Below are 21290 nucleotides of genomic sequence, written 5' to 3'. Positions count from 1 at the left end.
CCGGGGTCAGCAAACTTTTTCAGCAGGGGGCCGGTCCACCGTCCCTCAGACCTTGTGGGGGGCTGGGCTATATTTTTTTGAGGGGGGGATGAACGAATTCCTATGCCCCACAAATAAACCAGAGATGCATTTTAAATAAAAGCACACATTCTACTCATGTAAAAACATGCTGATTCCCGGACCATCCGTGGGCCAGATTGAGAAGGCGATTGGGCTGCGTATGGCCCCTGGGCCTTAGGTTGCCTACCCCTGGTGTAAACTACTGTTTCTCTCTGTGGTATCTCCTTTTTTGAAACCTCTTTTCATTATAAACTGACGTTTGTTGAGAAACATATTGCTGGAACCTTAATGTAAACTTCTGATGACAATTTCCTTCTGTGTATCTTTCAAGATGCAGAAAACCCACCTGCAGCTACTACCGCCGTGGCTCCCCTACCTGCCGAGGAGTTGGAAAGTGTTGCGTCTGTGCAAAGAAGAGATTCAGGTATTGAGGAGGAAGCACATTCCGGATTAGACCACAGTTCTGAAGCTGCTACAGAAGCAGAAATACAAAGCGTCATTGCAGGCCCAGATGCAATCAGTGAAGTACTGTGTACGCTTTCTTCAGAAGTCAATAAATCTCAAGAAAGCAGAAGTGAAGTGCAGACTGAGATGGACACTAAAACTGCATCCTCTGTGCAAACGGCAAAAAATGTCAATGTGAAAGATATCCTAAGAAGTTTGGTCAGTGCTCCTGCAGATGGGGCCACAGTTGACCCGGCAGTTCTTCCACCAGCTTTTCTTGGAATCCTTGGGGATGGTGCTGCCGAACAGCCTGTACAGTTTCGATCCTTTGACAGGTAAGAAATATTGCATTTTAAATCTATTTTACTTAAAACTGTGAACAATGTGAGGTTTTTTTTTAAAATAATAATCTGGTGTTGTGATAGCAGCATAAACATTGTTTGGGACTGTTTGCTTCAGAGTCTCTGCAAATAATTTTACACAATTCTGTAGAAAAAATTATTTGACGTAACAATGCAGATAATTCTAAACTAAAACAATATGTCAGACATTTTCAGGGGATTGATTTCATTCTAGCATCCAATTTTACTTAACATTACACTTAAGTTAAAGGGACCCCTGACCATTAGGTCCAGTCGTGACCGACTCTATGGCCCCCAGCCTCCACTTAGTTCAAGATTGCATCATGGTATAGCCATCCCATACAGCGTAATCAGTTTTGTACCACATGCCGTATCCTGCAGCTGTCTGTGTCTCCCTTACATAATGTCCGGTCCTCAGTATCAATGATACTCACTTCTTTATATTCATAGCCCTTTGCCAAATCATCTCTTGATCTAGCTGTGCTAGCAAGTGCTCAGTTTAATGTAGCAAAGACTGAATGACGTCAGTGACTGTAGACTCAAAAATACATTTATGAATGATGTCTTGCTCTTACTTTTTCCATTCTATGGTCACAAGTTACAACCTTTTACTCTTAAGATTTATTTTAATACACTATGCACTTGTTAAGTGTAACATGGATCTTCTTAAGATCCTGAATCCAAAACATTTTATAGATTAGAGAAGGTAATCAAGACATTTGTGGGTACAGAACACCTATTTAAAAATGTGAACAGCTAAAAAAACCTGCAGCTATCAGTTTTAAAGTCATCCAGTCTTGATGCTGTAAATTTGGTGGGAAAACATGTTTTCTTTCAGATGACATCTAAGGGTCTGTTGCAGTTCTGGGGTGAGGGTGGATAGAATAGGTTATGACCTTGTATTCAGGAAACTGGAGCTACATTCAAAAAGAGGTTTTCATCTCCAGGGACACACCAATATACTAACATTACAGTGGGAAACTTTGGACAAGCAGACTTCAGGATGCTCTGTATAACTTAGTGTGTCTGGTTTATATTTAATGTATTGTCTGGTGCAGAACACAAAGCCCAGTGAGTTCATGTTTTTCATTTTTTTCCTGTGGGGGGTGGAGAGGTGGGTGAGTTGGAAAAGACACCTTGTTAAAAGTTTTCCCCCTCCATGTAGCAGTTTTACGGCAAAGCATCTCTGGGACTTTCAAAGCATCTCTCTGATCCTGCATTTATCTCAGGAATGTTGTGTCAGAAATCAAAACTCTCCTCATATCTTAAGGATTATCAACTTTCCAGGCATAGCTGGAGAGTATACAGTAACAGCTATGTGAGTGAAACCTTGCTGAAAGAGTGCCAGGTTGTGGGTTTTTGCAAACAACAAGGTGTGTGCGCTCATTCCCATGCCAAAAATTACTCTTTTATCTTATGTGAAGATCCAGTCTGGTGATTAGTGGGTGACAGGGATTTATCTTGATAAAAGTTCAAGGCCTGGTCTGACTCTTTCATTAAGCCAGTAGAGACACTGAATTAGCAGTCTATTTGCAGTGTTTTGTCCTCTGTAACCTTTCAGGAACAAAACTACTTTTTTGTTGCTGTTGTTGTTACTGTAAAGACATTGGTAGTTAAATAGTCCTGATGAATAATATGATTCTGTTTAATTGTGACTAAAACCCATATTTTATAAGGTCAGCACTGTTTATGGTTTTTGTTTTGTTTTTAGGAAGTAAAGATGAGAGAAAGCTGCAACATTGACTGCTCTGTGCAGTGAAAACTTGTTCGAAAAGCACACATGCTCTCCAATTTTATAGGTTTCATTTTTTAACTTAATAAATAAATAAATAAATATATATATATGGTGAAGGCTTTATAGGCTCCTCCCTCAAAGGCATGAGACCATTAGTCTCTGTCAAATGCTAGAAACTAACTGAACTATGACATTGTTCTTTTATTCCTTTGTCATGTCAGATTAGGAGTGGCAAATTGACAAAATGCACAAGGGTGACTTTAACCACCATCCTTCACCCTTTACATGTTGCATGTGGCTTATTAACAATTTTAACAAGTTTCAAATGTGTGCTGCCTTGTTTCTTCGTTAAGCTTACTCCTACAGAGGTGCAATCAAAGATTGGGCTGACTGTTTTTGAACTAGTAGAGTAAAACCAGCCCCTATTACCTCTCCACACCTATTCTCTGTCTAAAGAGCCGCACTAATTTTCAGTGCTCTGTGACTGACCTTTCACCTTCATACAGGCCAGGCTCCTTCCAACCAGTCCAGCCCAGGAAGACTCCCAAGTGTATGTTGCTGGTTTTTCTGCAGAGGGTTTTGGCATATACTTGTATTTGCTGAGTGTTGTGGCGGGTTTTGTGGACAAGGGACAGGTGCAGAAAGTTGTAACATCTGCAAGCGCTGTTCAGAGAGAATGAAAAGGTCAAAGTCAGGGGCCTTTTAAATGTTACCCCATGCTGATCCAGTTCCTGACCATACTGATATCCTCCTGCCACTGTACAGTTTAGTCTCTAGGTTTCACTTTGCACCCTCAGGGCTGCTTCAGATTTCCTGCATGTGGTGCACGAGATTGCATCCGACCTTTGGGATACTGGATGCTCACACTGAAGTTTTCTCTCTTTTTATAATTCATTAGTTGGATGAAGTGATATTCAAAGGAGTACCCTTCAAGCTCCTACTCTGCACCACCAACAGTTTTTTCAAGCCTGCCCTTTAAATAAAACAGCAGCACTCATTGCCTTACCGTGGGGGATTTAATATATTTAATAATACAAGTAATAAATGAATAATTCAGTGATTCTCAGCTAGCTAATTATTGAGGACTCCTTATTTTTCAAAAGCCAAGCCACAGAACCCCTACTTTTGAAAATTTTGTCAATTCTATGGTAGCTACCTCTGCAAAACAATATTTTTGAACAAAATGTGAGGTAGCCCCCTGACAAGCAAAGGATTTTAGGTATACAGTGGACTCTCCGGATACGCAGATTATTCACAAATGTCACCATCACTGTCTCTGTACTGTATCCTACTCTAAAACCAAACTGAAATGGATAGAGAAAATAAATGTATATACTGTACCTAGAAATATATTTCAGTTCAGTTCATAAGTTTATTGATCTAGCCAAAGGCCATGACAAACTTGTATTAAGCAATACTATTCATAAAATAGCATGAAAAATATATCCATAAGAGAAAATGCTGCAAAGATTTTGCCAAGTTCCTGAGTATTAAAACAGTTTCCCTCCAGCATCTCTTACAGCTCCAATTCTAATGAATTTCCCCGCTTTTAAAATCCAAGTTGCTAACATCAATGATGTAAAAGACAGAAGTTGCCAGAACAAACTCAGATCCAGCTTGATTTCAACAATTTATAGTGATTTTATCTAACTCATTTTTCCTGATTTTTTTTTTATTTTATTTTTTTTTGCAGCCAGTGCATAGAGAGCCACTTGGTGTGCTACAAAGCTTTTATTGTCATTCACCATATGAATGACAATAAAATGGCAAAACCATTTTAAATGAAATGGCAAAACCATTGAGGTTGAATCCTGACAAGACAGAAGTACTGTTTTTGGGGGACAGGAGGCGGGCAGGTGTGGAGGATTCCCTGGTCCTGAATGGGGTAACTGTGCCCCTGAAGGACCAGGTGCGCAGCCTGGGAGTCATTTTGGACTCACAGCTGTCCATGGAGGCACAGGTCAAATCTGTATCCAGGGCAGCTGTTTACCAGCTCCATCTGGTACGTAGGCTGAGACCCTAGCTGCCTGCAGACTGTCTCGCCAGAGTGGTACATGCTCTGGTTATCTCCTGCTTGGACTACTGCAATGCGCTCTACGTGGGGCTACCTTTGAAGGTGACCCGGAAACTACAACTAATCCAGAATGCGGCAGCTAGACTGGTGACTGGGAGCGGCCGCCGAGACCATATAACACCAGTCTTGAAAGACCTACATTGGCTCCCAGTACGTTTCCGAGCACAATTCAAAGTGTTGGTGCTGACCTTTAAAGCCCTAAACGGCCTCGGTCCAGTATATCTGAAGGAGCGTCTCCTCCCCCATCATTCTGCCCGGACACTGAGGTCCAGTTCCGAGGGCCTTCTGGCGGTTCCCTCACTGCGAGAGGCCAAGTTACAGGGAACCAGGCAGAGGGCCTTCTCGGTAGTGGCGCCCGCCCTGTGGAACGCCCTCCCATCAGATGTCAAAGCGATAAACAACTACCTGACATTCAAAAGACATCTGAAGGCAGCCCTGTTCAGGGAAGTTTTTAATATGTGACATTTTAGTGTATCTTTCATCTTTGTTGGAAGCCGCCCAGAGTGGCTGGGGAAACCCAGCCAGATGGGCGGGATACAAATAATAAATTATTATTATTATTATTATTATTATTATTATTATTATTATTATTATTATTATTATTATTATTATTATTTCTGCCAGGGTGTGCTTGCTTGCTTGTATGAACAAAGGTTTTAGAAAGTGATCTCTTGGGTCTTTATATAAGGGGCAGAGTAACAGATACTGAGTGATGTCTTCCATCTGAGGTTGACGACAAATACAAAGTCTTGTCTGCATATGGGGCCTTGTTGTTGCAGCCATCCAAGACTGCAGTGGGCATCACTTGGAAAGGCATCTCAGTAAAGGCATTTCTTAAGGAAACTGGTGAGAGTTTAGTCAAACAACTAGCTCCAAAATGCTCTGTTCTTAAGAGTGGATACTAAGGGGAAAATTTGGTGTTTCTAACCAAATTAGTTACAGGTCTCTTCTGGATTCTACCCAGAAGAGCCAATCCCTTAGTTGACACTTAATGCAGAAATATATATTAAATCCCCCACCAGTGTTCTTAAAAGGTTCTAATTTTTGCTGCATATTTGATCATCCTTATTGTAATCACCTCATTTCTGTTTTTAATTCAGACATAAATTCTGAGTATCAGGATACTGAATTTGGCTAGCTATGACCCTAGTCTTTATGTACACATTTAATTTAATTCTGTGCTACTCATTTGTGAATTTAGGATCAGGTCCAGAGTTCACATGCACATTGGTATTAGTTTCCTTATGCAGTGCAGTTCTTCAGTGCAACTCTACGTATATGTGAGAAGAATTCATGGTTTTAAACACATTCTCTTGGCTTGGGGCTCAGGTGGCTGTTGCTTCCATCTTTTAGAGTATAGTTAACATTAGCAGTCACCCTTATAATGATATGGCACACGCTGCCATGTCTATAGTGAATAGTGTTCAGAACAGTTAGTTAATCAAGGATATGGTTTAGTGTTATTATAATAATAACTGGGACTTAAAATGAGAAGAATGAAAAATTGTCTTTTTAAAATTACATTTATAAAGTGTTGAAAAGTTTTTTATATATCGTATGTGAACTTGGAGCTAGTTTTAACACACTTTATTTAGAAACTGAATATATTTTAATGCTATTAAGGGAATACGTTCAACCTGTACTTACAGTACTGTCAACAGAAGATGTGATTAAATAAATTGAATGTTGAAGACTTTTGGCTTATAGTTAACACCAGGTAATTAAAAGGAAGCACTGCTCTGGGAGTGCACAATATATCAGCTTTAGTCTTTAGCTCATTAGCTGAGGTTTTGCATGTTTATGGAGCTAACTTGCAATTAAAAGTGTCTTTAGCGTATGTTTAACTGGGCCTTTTAGGTGTTTGGAATAAAGCATTACTGTTTAATTGAAATTGGTTTGTCATAATTATGTCTTAGTAATGCAAAAGATATTCTTTTCCCTGATGCCTGAAACAGGAGTTGTATTCAGTTTTGAGTAATCATGTGAGACGTATTAATGCAAACAGGCCATTGATTTCTTAGGTCATTTCTGCAATGAGTTACCAAGGAACTGAAGATTCTAAGGAAGAGATTTAGTCTTCTTATGTGTATTCTCCTATTGTACTTCTCTTAATATACTTTAAGCAGAAGTGTTTAAATTTTTGAAGTAGCACTGCCTCCAGTGGTGACTGCTATGCTCTAACAAACAGCATTTTTTGTTTACTATTCTTTTGGAGCAGTTAATATAAAAATGTGGGATGTTATCATACTTTCTATAACAATAGCCTTGCAAGAAGTAAAACTGGTAATGTCGTAGTTGGTCTCTAAGGTGCTACGGGACAATTTTTTAATTCTTATTTATTTATTTGGTAATATGTGAACCTTCAAACCTGGCTGAAAGCTTTTGGTTTGCAGAAATTGGAATTTGGAATATCATAACACTATACTCAGATATCCTTAAACATTCAAGGGTTCTTGAACTGTATGTTTTTTCTCTCCCCTCATAGGAGTGTTGTCGTGGCACCAAAGAAGTCTGTGGCTGCCTCTACATCCACTATAAATTTGCCCAGAAATGCTGTCAGTGTGGTTTCTTCTTTGGATTCTGCCCAAGCTCCAGATGCAATGGGAGGTTCTCCTGGTAAGTGAGGAGAAGTGGAGATGAATTGTGGAAAGCAAAATTGCAAATAAATGTGCTGTAGTTCTTATTTATGGTTCATTTGCTAAGTCCCTCACTCACCACCCCAGAAACCATGATGCTCAGATGCTTTAGATGAGGTGGGTTACATAAGCCACTTTGGATGGCCAGTTGGTCCATCTACCTGGAATTGTCTATTTGCAACACCTTTCCAGAGTCTCAGGCAAGGAACTTGGCATCGCTGCCTGGCAACGCTAGGGACTGAGCTAGAACTGTCATCATGCAAAGCAGGTGCTTTACCACACATGGCTCACTTACGCAGCCACATTCTGAATGGCAGTGAAAATGCCACCTAGGGGAACAGTTGCAGTTTCTCCAGTAACAAGTAGGTAAGGAAGGTATGGTGTCCCCAGAACATAAATGCCAGCTCACGAGGCGATGCCTGGGCTTCATGCAATGAATGTGTAAAACTGAACATTCCAAACTGATGGTTTGGCAGTGGTGGCCAAACTCGGCCCTCCAGCTGTTTTGGGACTACATTTCCCATCATCCCTGACCACTGGTCCTGTTAGCTAGAGATCGTCAGGTGTGCATGCAGGAGCCAGGCCCTGTTTCCAATAGGACTTTGCAGGACTGGGGCCTTCCTAAGTTTGTTCTGAAGAGGCAAGGTGTGGCCTCACAGGTGAGGCCAATTGGTAACTCACAGCACCTGTTGGCAAGAGCTGGGAGGGGATATAAGGTCAGCATTTCCCTTCGGCTCTTTGCCACAGCAACATGCTTCCTGCCTTGCTGCGTTTGGCTTCTTGCTTCCTGATCCTTGAACCTCGGCTTCTTGACTCCCTGCTTCTTGATCCTCAGACCCTTGACTTCTTGACTCCTTGCTTCCTGACCCTTGGCTTCTTGACTCCCGGCTCTCTGACCCTCAGACTCTTGGCTCCTGACTTCTGGACCCCCGTTCCTGCTCCCACCCTGCCAGCTTGCCCCTGGTCCTGACATCCCCGGCCGGGACTTCGATCGCCCATGAACTGGACTGTGACAGAGATGATGGGAGTTGTAGTCCCAAAACAGCTGGAGGGCCAAGTTTGGCCAACAGTGGGTTAGGCCAGGGTTCCTCAACCTTGGCCCTCCAGATGTTTTGAGACTACAATTCCCATCAACCCTGACCACTGGTCCTGCTAGCTAGGGATCATGGGAGTTGTTGCCAAAAATATCTGGAGGGCCAAGGCTGAGGGTTAGGCAATTCTGCTGCTGAGTTATGCTGAAGAGTAATGATTGTGCCCCATAGGGTTTCCTTAATGTTGTCCTGCTTGCTTGGAAGGTTTTTGCAGCAAAATAACGCTGTGCAGTTCTTGGTATAGAGAAAAGGATTTCTTTTTTTAAAGTAAATAATAATTTATCTTTAGTAGTTTAATTTTTTCTTTGTTTACTCCCTGTAGACTGGCCCAGAAAGTTTTCAGCAAGGAAACCAAATCATTGCTTAACTAGATACTCCTTTTAAAAAAGAAATCCTTTGTTTCTGATCCTTGCTGGACTTTGTTAGACAAGGGAGGCGGGGGCGGCTTTTTCTAGTAGCTGTGGCCTTGTCATTAAACTGCACATTAGGTATCACTTTTCTTTGCATATGTACATTCAAAGACATGCAAGCATTTTGGGAGCAGCACTTCCTTTTAAGGACAGTTTATTGCTAGAGACATTATTTGTTTAGACCCTTGGGGACCTTGAATAAACAATAAGCTTTCACTAGAAGGGTGCGAGACAGATGATCTATTTGCATTTTCTTTTATGTCCTTGCAAATGTCTGTAAAACTGTCAGTTTGAAGGAGCCAGTTTATCAGTGAAAGGATAAGAGAGATAAGTCACTTTGGTTCCACATGTTTGAAGTAGCTACCGCACTTACTTGCATGTGTGTTTTAGATGAAAACATGCTTCTGAAATGTCTCTTTTCCTCTAAATGCACAAAAGCTATCCCTTAAATGAAACCTGTAGTTGAAAACTACATTTAGTCCTTATCCAAAGTGCTTTTACATGAAATACTGCTTTGAAGTCTTCTGCAGAATAACATGTAACTGGCATTTTTGTTCTTTGCCCATTTTTAAATGATCTTGTTTGCTGAAATAAATATGTTGCCTTGGATTACAGTTTTAAAAAGATTGAGATTATAGGCCTCATTAGAATATTTGTTGTTGTTTAAAAGTGCTTTTGGGGAAATTTCCCTGGTGGACAACATTTTATTTTCTTGCTATCAAAAAGTCAGAGAGTCTGTCCAACAGTGACCCACAATTCAAATTAAAAAGCAAAATCACTAATCCACAAGCATGACACACATGGATTTTCCATAAAAATCATTTGCTATGTCCCCCCCCCCCCCAGTTTGTGTAGCATTTCTTTGTATTCAGCTTAATTTGATGTCATCAACCTCTGTTTAAAGCAGATGGTTGTTTTCAAATGTTCTGGCTAGACCAGTGGTTCTCAAAGGGTGTGATGTGCCATACTGGTGTGGCAGGAGAGGGTGGCAATTGTGGCTGGAAGATTTAAGGACAATCAATATTATATTTTGGGAATGATTCGTGTTCCTATATAGCTGCATTGTTTTATACTTTCTGGATGTCTCATGATCATATTATAAAGTAGTTGTGTTCTGTGTTATAAATCTAACACTTCTAGTTCTTGTTTCCTTTTGTTTCCCATTTCTTGTCAATAAAAATATTGGTGTGGCATGAGCAAATTTTTATTCTGAAAGTGTGGCTCAGAGAATTTTTTATGAAAACCACTGAGCTAGACAAACCAGTGCCACTATTGAGATAACTAGTATAATTCGAAACAAAAAAGATTCCTTCCAGTAGCACCTTAAAGACCAACTAAGTTCTTGGTATGAGCTTTCGTGTGCATGCACACTTCTTCTTGTGTATCTGAAGAAGTGTGCATGCACATGAAAGCTCATACCAAGAACTAACTTAGTTGGTCTTTAAGGTGCTACTGGAAGGAATTTTTTTTTTGTTTTGACTATGGCAGACCAACACGGCTACCTATCTGTAACTAGTATAATTCAGTGATAATCATTTAAGATCACTGCCAAGATACAGGCCTTGATTGGGGGCTTACTTTGGGGGTGAGACCATTGTGTGGACTCTCTTTCCTTTTCCAAGGTAAAGTACAGATGAGTTTCACTGCTGCATTTATTCAGCTGATTCTAGCTGCATGGGAAATGTAACTTGAAGCAGCATGTGCCACAATAAAAAACTTAATTTTAGCTGGAAGTGTGCCAGGTTTTCTATCATAAACCTATTTGTTCAGCTAGTTAGAGTAACTAAAAGCCGTATTGCTTATTCTGAATGTCCAAAATCAAGGGCTGATATTTTAGATAGCTTAACATTATTTCTTTTAAATTTATAGTTATATCTTGATAGGTCAGGATTGTTAACAACTAAAAAACCTGAAACCCAATAAAACATATTTTTGGACTTACTGGTTTGCCTTCTGAAATGTGTGGTAATATCTATATTTGGCAAATTAAAAAACATTTTAAATGCTACTGTTGAAATTGTCAGTCATATACTAGCATTCTAGCAATTTTATATGCTGACTATTTCAGATTTGTATTTTTTCACAAATGTAAGAATACACATAACTATTACTACCACCTCTGACATGGTTACAAGGAGATTGGAAAGTTTTGAATTGTCTTATATTAACTACAGTTTAGTGTGCTAAAAAAGGTAAAGGACCCCTGACAGTTAAGTCCAGTCGTGAACGACTCTGGGGTTGTGGTGCTCATCTCGCTTTTCTGGGTCATGTGGCCAGCATGACTAAGCTGCTTCTGGAGAAACCAGAGCAGCGCACGGAAATGCCATTTACCTTCCCGCTGGAGTGGTACCTACGGTATTTATCTACTTGCACTTTGCCGTGCTTTTGAACTGCTAGGTTGGCAGGAGCTGGGACCGAGCAACGGGAGCTCACCCCGTCGCGAGGATTCGAATCGCCGACCTTCTGATTGGCAAGCCCAAGACTCAGTGGTTTAGACCACAGCACCACCTGCGTCCCTAAGCTGTGATTAATCTTAAGTATGGTTAGTGAAAGCAAACCAGCTTCAGAAACTATGGTTTATAATTTGCTTCTTTCCACTAAGCATAGTTAACATTAGTCATAGCCAGGTTTGGATGGCATGAGAAACTGTGATTAATTAAAAACAGAAGGAAAGTCTTCCAATCTCCTGATGGCCATGCCAGAGGGCGGTAGGGAGTGTCTGAGTCAGTGGCTCAAATAGATTCATTAGGTGATATTCAACTAAGTTTTACTCAGAGTAGTGAAATCAATGGACTTAACTTAGTCATATTAATTAATTTCAGTGTTTCTGAGTAAAACTTAGTTGAATATTACCCATTGTTTTATTGCTAAACTGCATGCTGGCATTGCATCAAAGTCAGCCTACCATGTTGCCGTCTACTGCAAGCAGAAAATGAGCACAACTTTCTACTTAGACTGACTCAGATAAGGGTCTGGAAGCCTTGTGAAGAACAATTGAGGGAGTAGGGTATATTTAGCTTGGAGAAAGAGAAGACTTGAGTAATGGTATGATTGCCATCTTCAAATATCTGAAGGGCTGTCCTATGGAAGATGGAGCAAAAGATGGAACAAAATCATGGACAGAGCCTCAAATAATAATTAGAAACACATCTCAAGCTTTGTGTTGTCCGTCCATCGTATGTTGGAGAAATAGAGGCACCCTATTTTGATAGTTCAGGTCACTATGGAATTGGTCTGTTCCCACCCGCGCCCCAATATTTGAAGCTTTAGCAAGGTTTCAGTCTGCTACATGCTTCAACTCCTCCAATTACTATTTGATACCTGGCAATTATGTTTCTGAGGAGCAAACAATTTTTTAAGATAACAGGTGTACTCTTATTGGAACAACTTTATCTTATTCACTTTGAACAAAAATACTAGTAGGTTTTTTTGAGATTATTTCCTAGCCCTGCTACATAGAGGCAAGTTTTAACTGATAGCAGTTCATATTTTTTGTCAAAGTTAGCTACCAAAGGTTAGGAATACTTTCTCTTTGGAAGAAAACAGATTATTTGCCTGATAGTGCTTACTCTTAAATTTCCCCTGGGGTTACCAAGCTCAAATAGGATCCCCAAAACATTTCAAGGTTTCTAGAGGAAAGAAAAAGAAGGGGAACTTCTTTCTTCCTCCTCTCCATCTTTCATCTCAAAAGTGCAACTAGCATGATAAACTGTTAAGACTCCATACATCGTTACTTTTTCATATATCGGTCCAAGGTACAGAAAAGGTGTCAGGACTGTCTCACAATTGGAGAACCACTGTTCCAGGTCTATATTAAGAATTAAGCTATGTTGTCCACACAATAGCAAACACATGTGTTTGTGTATGTATAATCGTATGTGTGTGTTATACGGTGTGCCTTACTCTACATGTGCCCACTCAACCGCTTTGATTGGCACAACTACAGGTGCCACATAATACCTGTTCTGCATTTGTAAGAACTCGATTGTTTACTGTGGCAGCGCCTGCATTTTGGAACTACCTGCTTATTGAGATCAAGCAGGTGCCTTCACTGTACTCTTTTTAGCGCCTGCTAAAAACATTCCTGTTTAGACAAGTCTACCCAGGTGCTTAGAAAAGTTGAGGTCATTTTCATCAGTTTTTGTGTTTTAACTTTTGTATATTTTAAAGTAGGGTTGCAATTTTCTATCGATTGTACTGTTTTTATCTTTTATAAACTGTTTTGAGGTTTTCATTTTACAATCAATCGGTATATAAATGTTATGAAAACAATCAATCTGTCAGTCAGCAGTCTCTGACCTGAAGGAAGAGATGTTGGCATGGATGCTTCTGTTGGAAAGTCCCTGCAAGCTATTAGTGGAAAAAAATTATCTCAGATTTTAATATTATTATTTATTAAATTTGTATACCACCCTTCATCTGTAGATCTCAAGGTGGTTCTCAGCATAAAATTACAATGTGTTTGTGTGTGTGTGGTGTGTATCTCACATAATGAAACTAAGAACAATAGCAAACCATTATTCCCCCCTCCCACAGCATCTGGCATCCTTATTTTAGCCCTTTGTTGTGTCCAAAACATCTGTGACCTGACTTTCCCTAATGAAATTGTCCCTTGCATTGTATCACCCTTTTTTCCCAACCCTCTCCTGTCCCCAAGGTAGACTATTTTTCAAAAGATATATGTGATGGAGGACATATTTCTGAAGCACCACCACTGAAGGCTGAGTGCCTAGAGATGGCTGCATATGGAATGCTAAAGAGGTACTAGTGTCATGGCAGGTGGTAGGGTATGCAACAGCAACATGTTTGCAAGTGTTATCCAGGATGTCTTCATATTTATTGCTGACCTTGTTTCAGTGGTTCAGAATTTATAGTGGTTCAGGCACACTTCTGGCAACATGGAGGACTGCTAGTTGATTTGCGGTGGACCATGTAACAGAAGTGTACTGCAAACTTGCTTAAAAAGGAAGCCTGTACCTCACTTTGTGAGAATGGCAGGCCTTTGATGTACAAGGAACTTCGTTAAGCAGCATCTTTGCAACAAATGTTGCAAAGCTAGAGAGGGAGCTGTGTAAATCAAATAAAAATGTGAAAATTAATACAGGTAATATCAAGCCCACATGTGCATTTTGGGGCATTCATTGTGTGAAAGCATGGAATTAGGGTGTGTGACCTGTCTGCTTCCTGTGCAGATACAGACAGGGCATAGCTTAACCCTGTCAAGGAAGTTGATCCCAACAACCAGATCCTTATCTCCCCTACTTCCCATTTGGACTGGAGGGTGGGACCACTCACCTGACATTACAGCAAGGTCAGGTGATGTGGTGCTTTGAATCTGATTGTTGGGACTTCAAAGCACAACAGGGTTATTCATAAGGGGCTTGCAAAGACTGCTGTTCTCAGAAGCACTGTACATGATTCATCTGAAGCACCAATAATCAGCTAATAGGCATTTCAGAAGCTCCTTTTGGTCCAGGTGCCTTTTACCCTTCCTACATCATATGTGACTTCAGGCGATTGGCAGGTGGGCATGGCTTGGCCATAATGGCCTGGTTTTCCACTGATGGTGTACATTTTAATCACTGGTATCTTGAGCTAAAAGGATCTTGGATAATAGAACTAATGAAGATCTCTGCTTAAGGCTGTGGAGAGCTGTTACCACAGAGTATTGTCTCAGTAAACAGCTCTGAATTAGATGGACCCATGGTCTGAATCCATTTAAGGAAGCTTCATATGCTAATATGCTATCTAAGCTCTATTAAAATCTTCTGCAGGCAGTGGATCGTCAAATTCAAGATTACCATCAGTTCCTACAGTTTCTTCTGTGCCTGAGGATTCTGCTTCAAACATGAGGTATTTTTTAAATAACTTTTAACTTTCTTGAACCGGGGTGTATCACTTTCCTATTTATTTAAGTAATTATGGGACTCACTCTTCACTTCGGAGTGGATTGTGCTCTTTCATTTGAGGTCAATAGGAAGTTTTAGATTTCTATCACTACTACTGTAACTTAAAAAGAAATAAAGCACAGTGGTGTTTAGCAACTGGTTTGGGAACTCCTGTTGATGCATTTTGTACTTTTGTGCACATATATTCATATTCTTTCAGCATTTTAGCTTCCTGCGGTCCCCCTCTTCAACCTTGTCAATCTCTTAGCATTACAGAAAGGCTTGAGCATGCTTTGGAAAAGGCTGCCCCACTTCTGAGAGAGATATTTGTGGATTTTGCGCCTTTCCTGTCACGTACTCTTTTGGGTAGCCATGGGCAAGAGCTACTGATAGAAGGTACAAGTAAGTTCCCCCCTTTGATTCCTTATAAGGTTAAATACTTTAATACTTAAAAATGCAAAAAGGATGAAGTTTTTAATGTTACTTTTTATGTAATGGAATTCTTTAAGCAATACCCAAATCACACTAGAATTTTCCTATTAACTTCTATGATGTTCTATTATCTAAATTGTAGGATTATTTTTCATCTACTATGGGTAGGCTCCCCAAAGGTTCATAAGGTGATATATACATATTGGAGTTGTCATTTTCCCCCCTGTTCATGTTGCAGACCCTCATGCTACATCAAATACTAAAAAGGACAGTCTCCAAGAATTAGCCTTTTTGTAGGGTGTAAGGGTCTGCATTAAGCAAGCGGGTGCTGAGAACTCCAGTGTACATGCACAACTATCTGTCTCCCAGTCTTTCTTCCTCCCCAGGAACTTAAATGCCCTGGTTCTGTCTGATAAGCTGTTCTTCCATCCGCTTCTCCTTCTCTAATGTTCTTTTTAAATTGGTTCTTCTCATGGCCAATCCTCTCTGTTTATCTCTTTGTTCTCCTTCTCTGCCATTACTCCATTATATCAAAGATGTAGCCTATTGTAGCTGCATTGGCTTCATGTTACAGCCATTCTAGACTCAGAAGGGCTTGTATACTTCACCAGTTTCGTTTAACAGCCTGGTTCTCAGTTTTTCAGGTTGAGATGCCCTTGCCATCATTCTAGCTGTCTTAGTCACTGATGGGGAACATCTGACCCTCCAGATACTCTTGAGCTTATAACTTCTATCATCATGCTGGCTAGAATGATGGGAATTCGGGTTCAACAACATCTGGACGGCAACAGGTTTCCCATCCCTGCTATAAGTTGTAGGAGGTAGGAACAGTATTGGGTGGCATTAGCCTTTAAAAAAAAGGGGGGCTATCATTTTTCGACAGCCATTCATAGGCAAAGTTTAACAAGAATTCAAGTTCACTGGTAGACTAGAATTTTTGTTGAACTTTTGCCTTTGACTGAAGCACCTTATCTTTATCAATGTCATAAATAGGATATAAGATTAGATTAAACCAGTTCTTCTATTCCTTTGTGACTATTGAATAGCCTAGTGCCTTTTAAAGAGCAAAATTCCTTCTTGCATACGATGGCATGGGTTCTGTTCTGATTTTAAAGAGGGGGTGGGGGAAATGTATTTAGCATTGCTTGTCCAGCAAAAAGTCTGTATGATCTAGATGCGCTGTCAGTTTCAAAGGTTGAAGCAGCCAAGTGTATCAAGATCAATGTAAGGTACTGTATAGTTTTAATATCAGAGAGGCTGAGAGCAGGTTCTCTTCAGTATTTTGCAGATTGAATGAATAAGAAAAACTTCGTGCAAAAAAGTTCCAAGAGAAGCAATTTGTAGAGTAGGAAAACATGAGAGGGAAAGGCAGTTTCTAGAGAAACAGGAGAGCAGGAAGCACACAGTACCCTTGAACATCTGAGACTGATTTGCACAGAGAAACTTGCCTTATAACAAAGCAGGCAGATGGTGGTCTTTTGCTGGGCAGAATTAAGATAGAGTATTAGGAGGCAGAAATGATTTGTGAACTAGACCATTTGGTTTAAAGGGCTTGTTCTCCTCTCCTGGATTGATTCTTAGCATACAATCATTCACAGTGCTGATTTTCCCCTTTGCCCGTTTCAATGCCCATTTTTCATTTAGGTGTCTAGTTTCTGTGATCCTTCCAGTAACTTCTACCATGCCTCCAAATCAGAGCACATAACAACTTCCATGGGGGTAAAGTGAGTGGCACTAGATACTATGATGTGTTCGTAGGCACAGATGTGGCACTCTCTTGTTGGAGAGGAGAACACTTCAAGGCAATTGGAAGTCCATTAGATCAGTGTTCCCCAACCTTGGGCCTCCAGCTGTTTTTGGACTACAACTCCCATCACCCCTCGCTAGCAAGACCAGTGGTCAAGGATGATGGGAATTGTAGTCCAAAAACAGCTGGAGGCCCAAGGTTGGGGAACACTGCATTAGATCATAGAAACAAATATGTGGTTTCTCAATACTGGCATATTTCACTGTGATGCATGTAACACACTTCTGTTTGAAGCTAGAAAGATTTGGTAACAAAATAAAATTATGAAGGATTATGATTCCATCATAATTGGTTTCTATCAAGCATTTCACAGAACATGCAGTTATTATTTAACTAAGAATAGTAGAGGAATGTGCAATAAAAACTGGCACCGGCCATTTTGAAGAAGCTTTCTTTACTGAGGCGTCTTTCAATGCAGAATGTTAATTGGTTTGCCCATTTAAAAAGAAGTCTTAAAACGCTTTCCTGTGTTGTAAAATTCCTGAAACAAGATATTGTACATATCAAGTATGCTTTCACCTATTAGTAAGCCATGGTTCTTGGCTTAATAAACCATACTGTGCACATGCTGGTGCATGCAGCCTGATCACTCCGACTTTACTTCTCCCTTGGCATGAGCAATAAACAAACATGGAAGGGAACAGCTAAGCATTCATCTGAACCTGGGATCGTGCCCTGCTCTGTCCTAACAATTGACAGCCAGTAAGCCAACAACAAATCATGGTTTAAACCTGTTTTGCAGTTGTGGTTTCTTAGGGTACACAAACCATGATCCCAGGTTTAGATATAACACTAAGCTTTCCCTACTTTGATTACCTACTCATTCCAGGGTAAAGGAAAAGTACTAGTGATCATGCTGCGTATACCAGCATGCAGCTCATGCAGTTTAGTTTAGGCCCTTGGCTTACTGTTATGTTTGAATGTGGCTGTTGTGGGTATTTCCAGAACCAGCATTTGGTTCTTGAATAAATTTCAGCAACTGTTTCGAATACTAGTAGTTAAATTTTACAGCAATCATCTTTTTGAAAAGGTTTGTGTATTTCAATATGTGATGGTGAAACAGATGTGCAGACTATATTATATTGCATTGTGAGTGGCGAGTTTCTGGTTTTATGTTTTTAGGTATGGTGCTTACAGTGGGAGCTACATTGTTGTGACATCTTGTTTAGAAGAATATGAGTAAAAAGGTGCCCTACAGCTTTAGCTCTATTGACTTTATATTTTTCTAACCCACTAAATGCTGAATATTGCTGACTTAGTTAGCTTTTCTAGTTTTATTAATAATTGATCCGAAAGAGGAGCAAAACCAAAACAAAACAGTTTTCAATATGTTGAAGCACAGGTTAATGACTAGAAACTCTACCATCTTAGGCTGTGATAACACCTTTTCACATTATACTAGGAAACTAGTATGAAGTGTGAATTGCTAATAATAACCAAATTAGTTTATAAACTAATCACAAATGTATAGGTACTGCTTGCACTCCCCTCCCCCCTAAGGTTTAGGTGAGGGTCAAGGGTCAAAGTACTAATAAGAGTGTTTGGGATGTCTGCTGCCATGAAACAAAATGGAAACTTGATTGATAGCTGGAGGGCTGAAGGGAGAGAGCTCAATGGAGAAAGCAAAGGTCATAGAGCCATTTCCCTTCTCTGCATATATAATGATCAACCCACTCCAAGGTGAAGAAATGTAAGTACTATAAATCAATATACCATATGCTATGTATGCGTTTATTAACTTGGAACACAAATATTTATGTAATCTCAGCTAAATAGCTCCAAGGCATCATTTTATATCAAAATGCTGCATGGCAGTGATTAAAACTGGTGCCTGCTTTTAGCATGTTTTATACTGATATATTAGGATTGAATGCTAAAACAAATTGAAGCTGTAAGATTTCTCCTTTTGTTAATATAAACCATACTGACAATACAGAGAGAATACTAACAAAATAGACTCTTGGGTAGGATTTCCAGGAGGTACTAAATATGAATTGCAACATAAACCCAAGTAGATCACTATATATCTTTTATATTTTCTTTTTCTTTAGGTTTGGTGTGCATGAAATCTAGTAGTTCTGTTGTGGAGCTGGTCATGCTACTTTGTTCTCAGGTGGGTTACAATTGATTTGAGAGTGAGTTGCTGCTAAAAAAAAATCCTTTACAATTGCAATTATGATTTGAAGCAGTAGTCTTTGACCTTTCTGGATTCACCTTTAACCCTAGCCTACATCATGAGGCCCTACTTTTAATTTTTTTCCATATATGACTGTCTTTTCTCTCTCTCTCCTCGCCCCTCCCCCATATTTTCCCTTCCCTTTTGCCTTCTCTTAAGAAAAATGTCCAAAATGCATAGTGGTCCAAAAAGCATCCTTATTAGACTGGGGTATGACCCACCAGCTGAAGATGAAAGCTTTACACGAACTAGTTTATCTCATGTGATCAGTTGGACAATGTCCTAAAATTTTGGTTTCCTTAACCTTTTCCAGTATTTTAATAATGGTCCATACATTGAATTAAGTAACTTTATATTTAAGCAGGTAAATCTGTGAAATAAAGGTTTTTGACATGGATTCAGTATAATTGTATTTCAGATATGTTGGAAGAAAAGGTTTTGCCTTTTTGTATTTGTAAAAAAACTCTAAAATATATAGTGCTCCTTGCTGATCACTTTTTATTAGCTTGAGGGAAAAACTGAACCACAGTTGCCATCTATTTGAATTTTCTGATCTGTGAAACACAGTATGTCTGCTGCTCTGAAAAGCAGTGTTACACTTCACTTTGATTAACAGAAAATCTAATCTGAAAAATTAGAGTTGTCAACAAATAATAGTATGTAGTAGATCAAATAGCACTTTACTCATCTCCTAGTTTTCTCCATTGTAATTATATATGAGGTTTCTATCGAGCTTTTCTTTTTGGCATTTTAAAAATGATACCTTCCTGGTAGTAAATTCCCCTACTTAAAACTTTAAAATAGCCTTTTTTAATGGGAAGGTTATTGGTCTAGAGGTCAAGGGTTTTGACCCATTTCAAAACCTTTGACCTTCATTTAAAGCCCTTATGGTTTACTTGCCTGACGAATAAGGATAATGTAAAATTAATGTTTTTTTTACATCGATTTATTCGTTTTAGTGCTTATATTGCCAAATGTATTTAGACTGTGCTGATGGACATTTCATGAATACAAATGAAAGAATCATAGAAGGTGTGAAAAATCAATAACCTGCATTGACAATAAAGTGCAATAAAAACAATTACTTCTGGAGATTACACCTAATGGATTTTTGCAATGAACTAGTGAAGAGCCAGTTATGTTTCTAGTTGCCTTATTATTCAGCGATGTAGTCAGAACCATGTTGACAGGATTGCTTCTTCTTTCTCATCCTTCTCTTCTTCCTCCTCCTCCTCTTCTCCTTGGAATGCATATAAGCTTGCTATGTGTTACTTAATTTATGTGTTACTTAATCTAGAGTTTTCATCCAATTTCAGTTCTTGTTTTCCATGACAGGGTTTGTTTGTTTGTTTGTTTTAAAAATGTCATCTTCTGAAGTGTAGATATACTACTTGAAATGTATTTTGAACATTAGCACTCAATGCATAAAAATTATTTGGGTTAAAATGCTCCTTACTGTATACTGGAAATAATAACAAAGTTTCAGTTATGTCCCCTTTGTTTCTTGGCTCAAAAAAGCAAAAGGAAGTGTACCTTGAGAACTGCTGTGTGTCTCCACACTGCATAGTGTTGGTACTGATGCAATCTAAAATGGAATAAATGACATGCTCTAATGTGCCTATTTGTCATACATGTCACAGTGCTGTTTTAATGGTAACCTAATGTTAGAATATGGCAATGGGTTAGTTGAGTTGGTAGCAGTGAAACATAAGGTTTTATATGAAATACTTGAAACAAACCAATACAGCAAACCAAACCCATAACATCCTTTCATACCAAAGAGTAGCTAAAATATTTCGTTGACTGTGCAAAAGTGGTGTAAGAAATCAAATTAGCTCCAGATGTATACAGATTTGATCTGGGGTGATAATTACATTTTTCACTCTGAATTTTCCTAATTCAGAGAGGTCAGTATGGCAATCACAGAAGTGATTTATTTTCTTAAGAGGTAAACTGTCTGTTGCTACATGAAAGCTTGAGAGATATGAAATTGAATTTCAGCTCGACATTTTACAGATACTGGAAGGAGATGGGGTTGAGTTTGATTGATTTTTTTTCTTTTCGTGGGACAAGGGCGGGGGAAGTGAAGCGACCCTCTTGCTAAAAGTTTAATTAATTTTTTAAGAAGAGATGGAGAGGAAGGAGTGCCAAAGATCGAAAGATCAGGTCAAAAAC

General features: G+C 39.4%; 1 protein-coding gene across 6 annotated transcripts in view; it reads left to right on the top strand.

Moving 5' to 3' along the window:
• Nucleotides 1-21290, top strand: part of LRBA (LPS responsive beige-like anchor protein) — a 359792-nt gene that overhangs the window by 85927 nt on the left and 252575 nt on the right. For 5 of the 6 annotated variants that reach the window (XM_028742869.2, XM_028742865.2, XM_028742864.2 and 2 more), the window contains 5 exons: nt 392-839; nt 7161-7291; nt 14587-14665; nt 14969-15102; nt 18991-19052. In XM_028742869.2, the coding sequence (XP_028598702.2) occupies nt 392-839; nt 7161-7291; nt 14587-14665; nt 14969-15102; nt 18991-19052 (854 nt within the window). The remainder of the gene's footprint in view (nt 1-391; nt 840-7160; nt 7292-14586; nt 14666-14968; nt 15103-18990; nt 19053-21290) is intronic. The other variant, XM_028742867.2, reaches the window with a different exon arrangement.

This window comes from Podarcis muralis, chromosome 9, assembly GCF_964188315.1.
Source record: "Podarcis muralis chromosome 9, rPodMur119.hap1.1, whole genome shotgun sequence".
Classification (NCBI taxonomy): domain Eukaryota; kingdom Metazoa; phylum Chordata; class Lepidosauria; order Squamata; family Lacertidae; genus Podarcis; species Podarcis muralis.
This window is presented reverse-complemented; position numbering and strand designations above follow the sequence as displayed.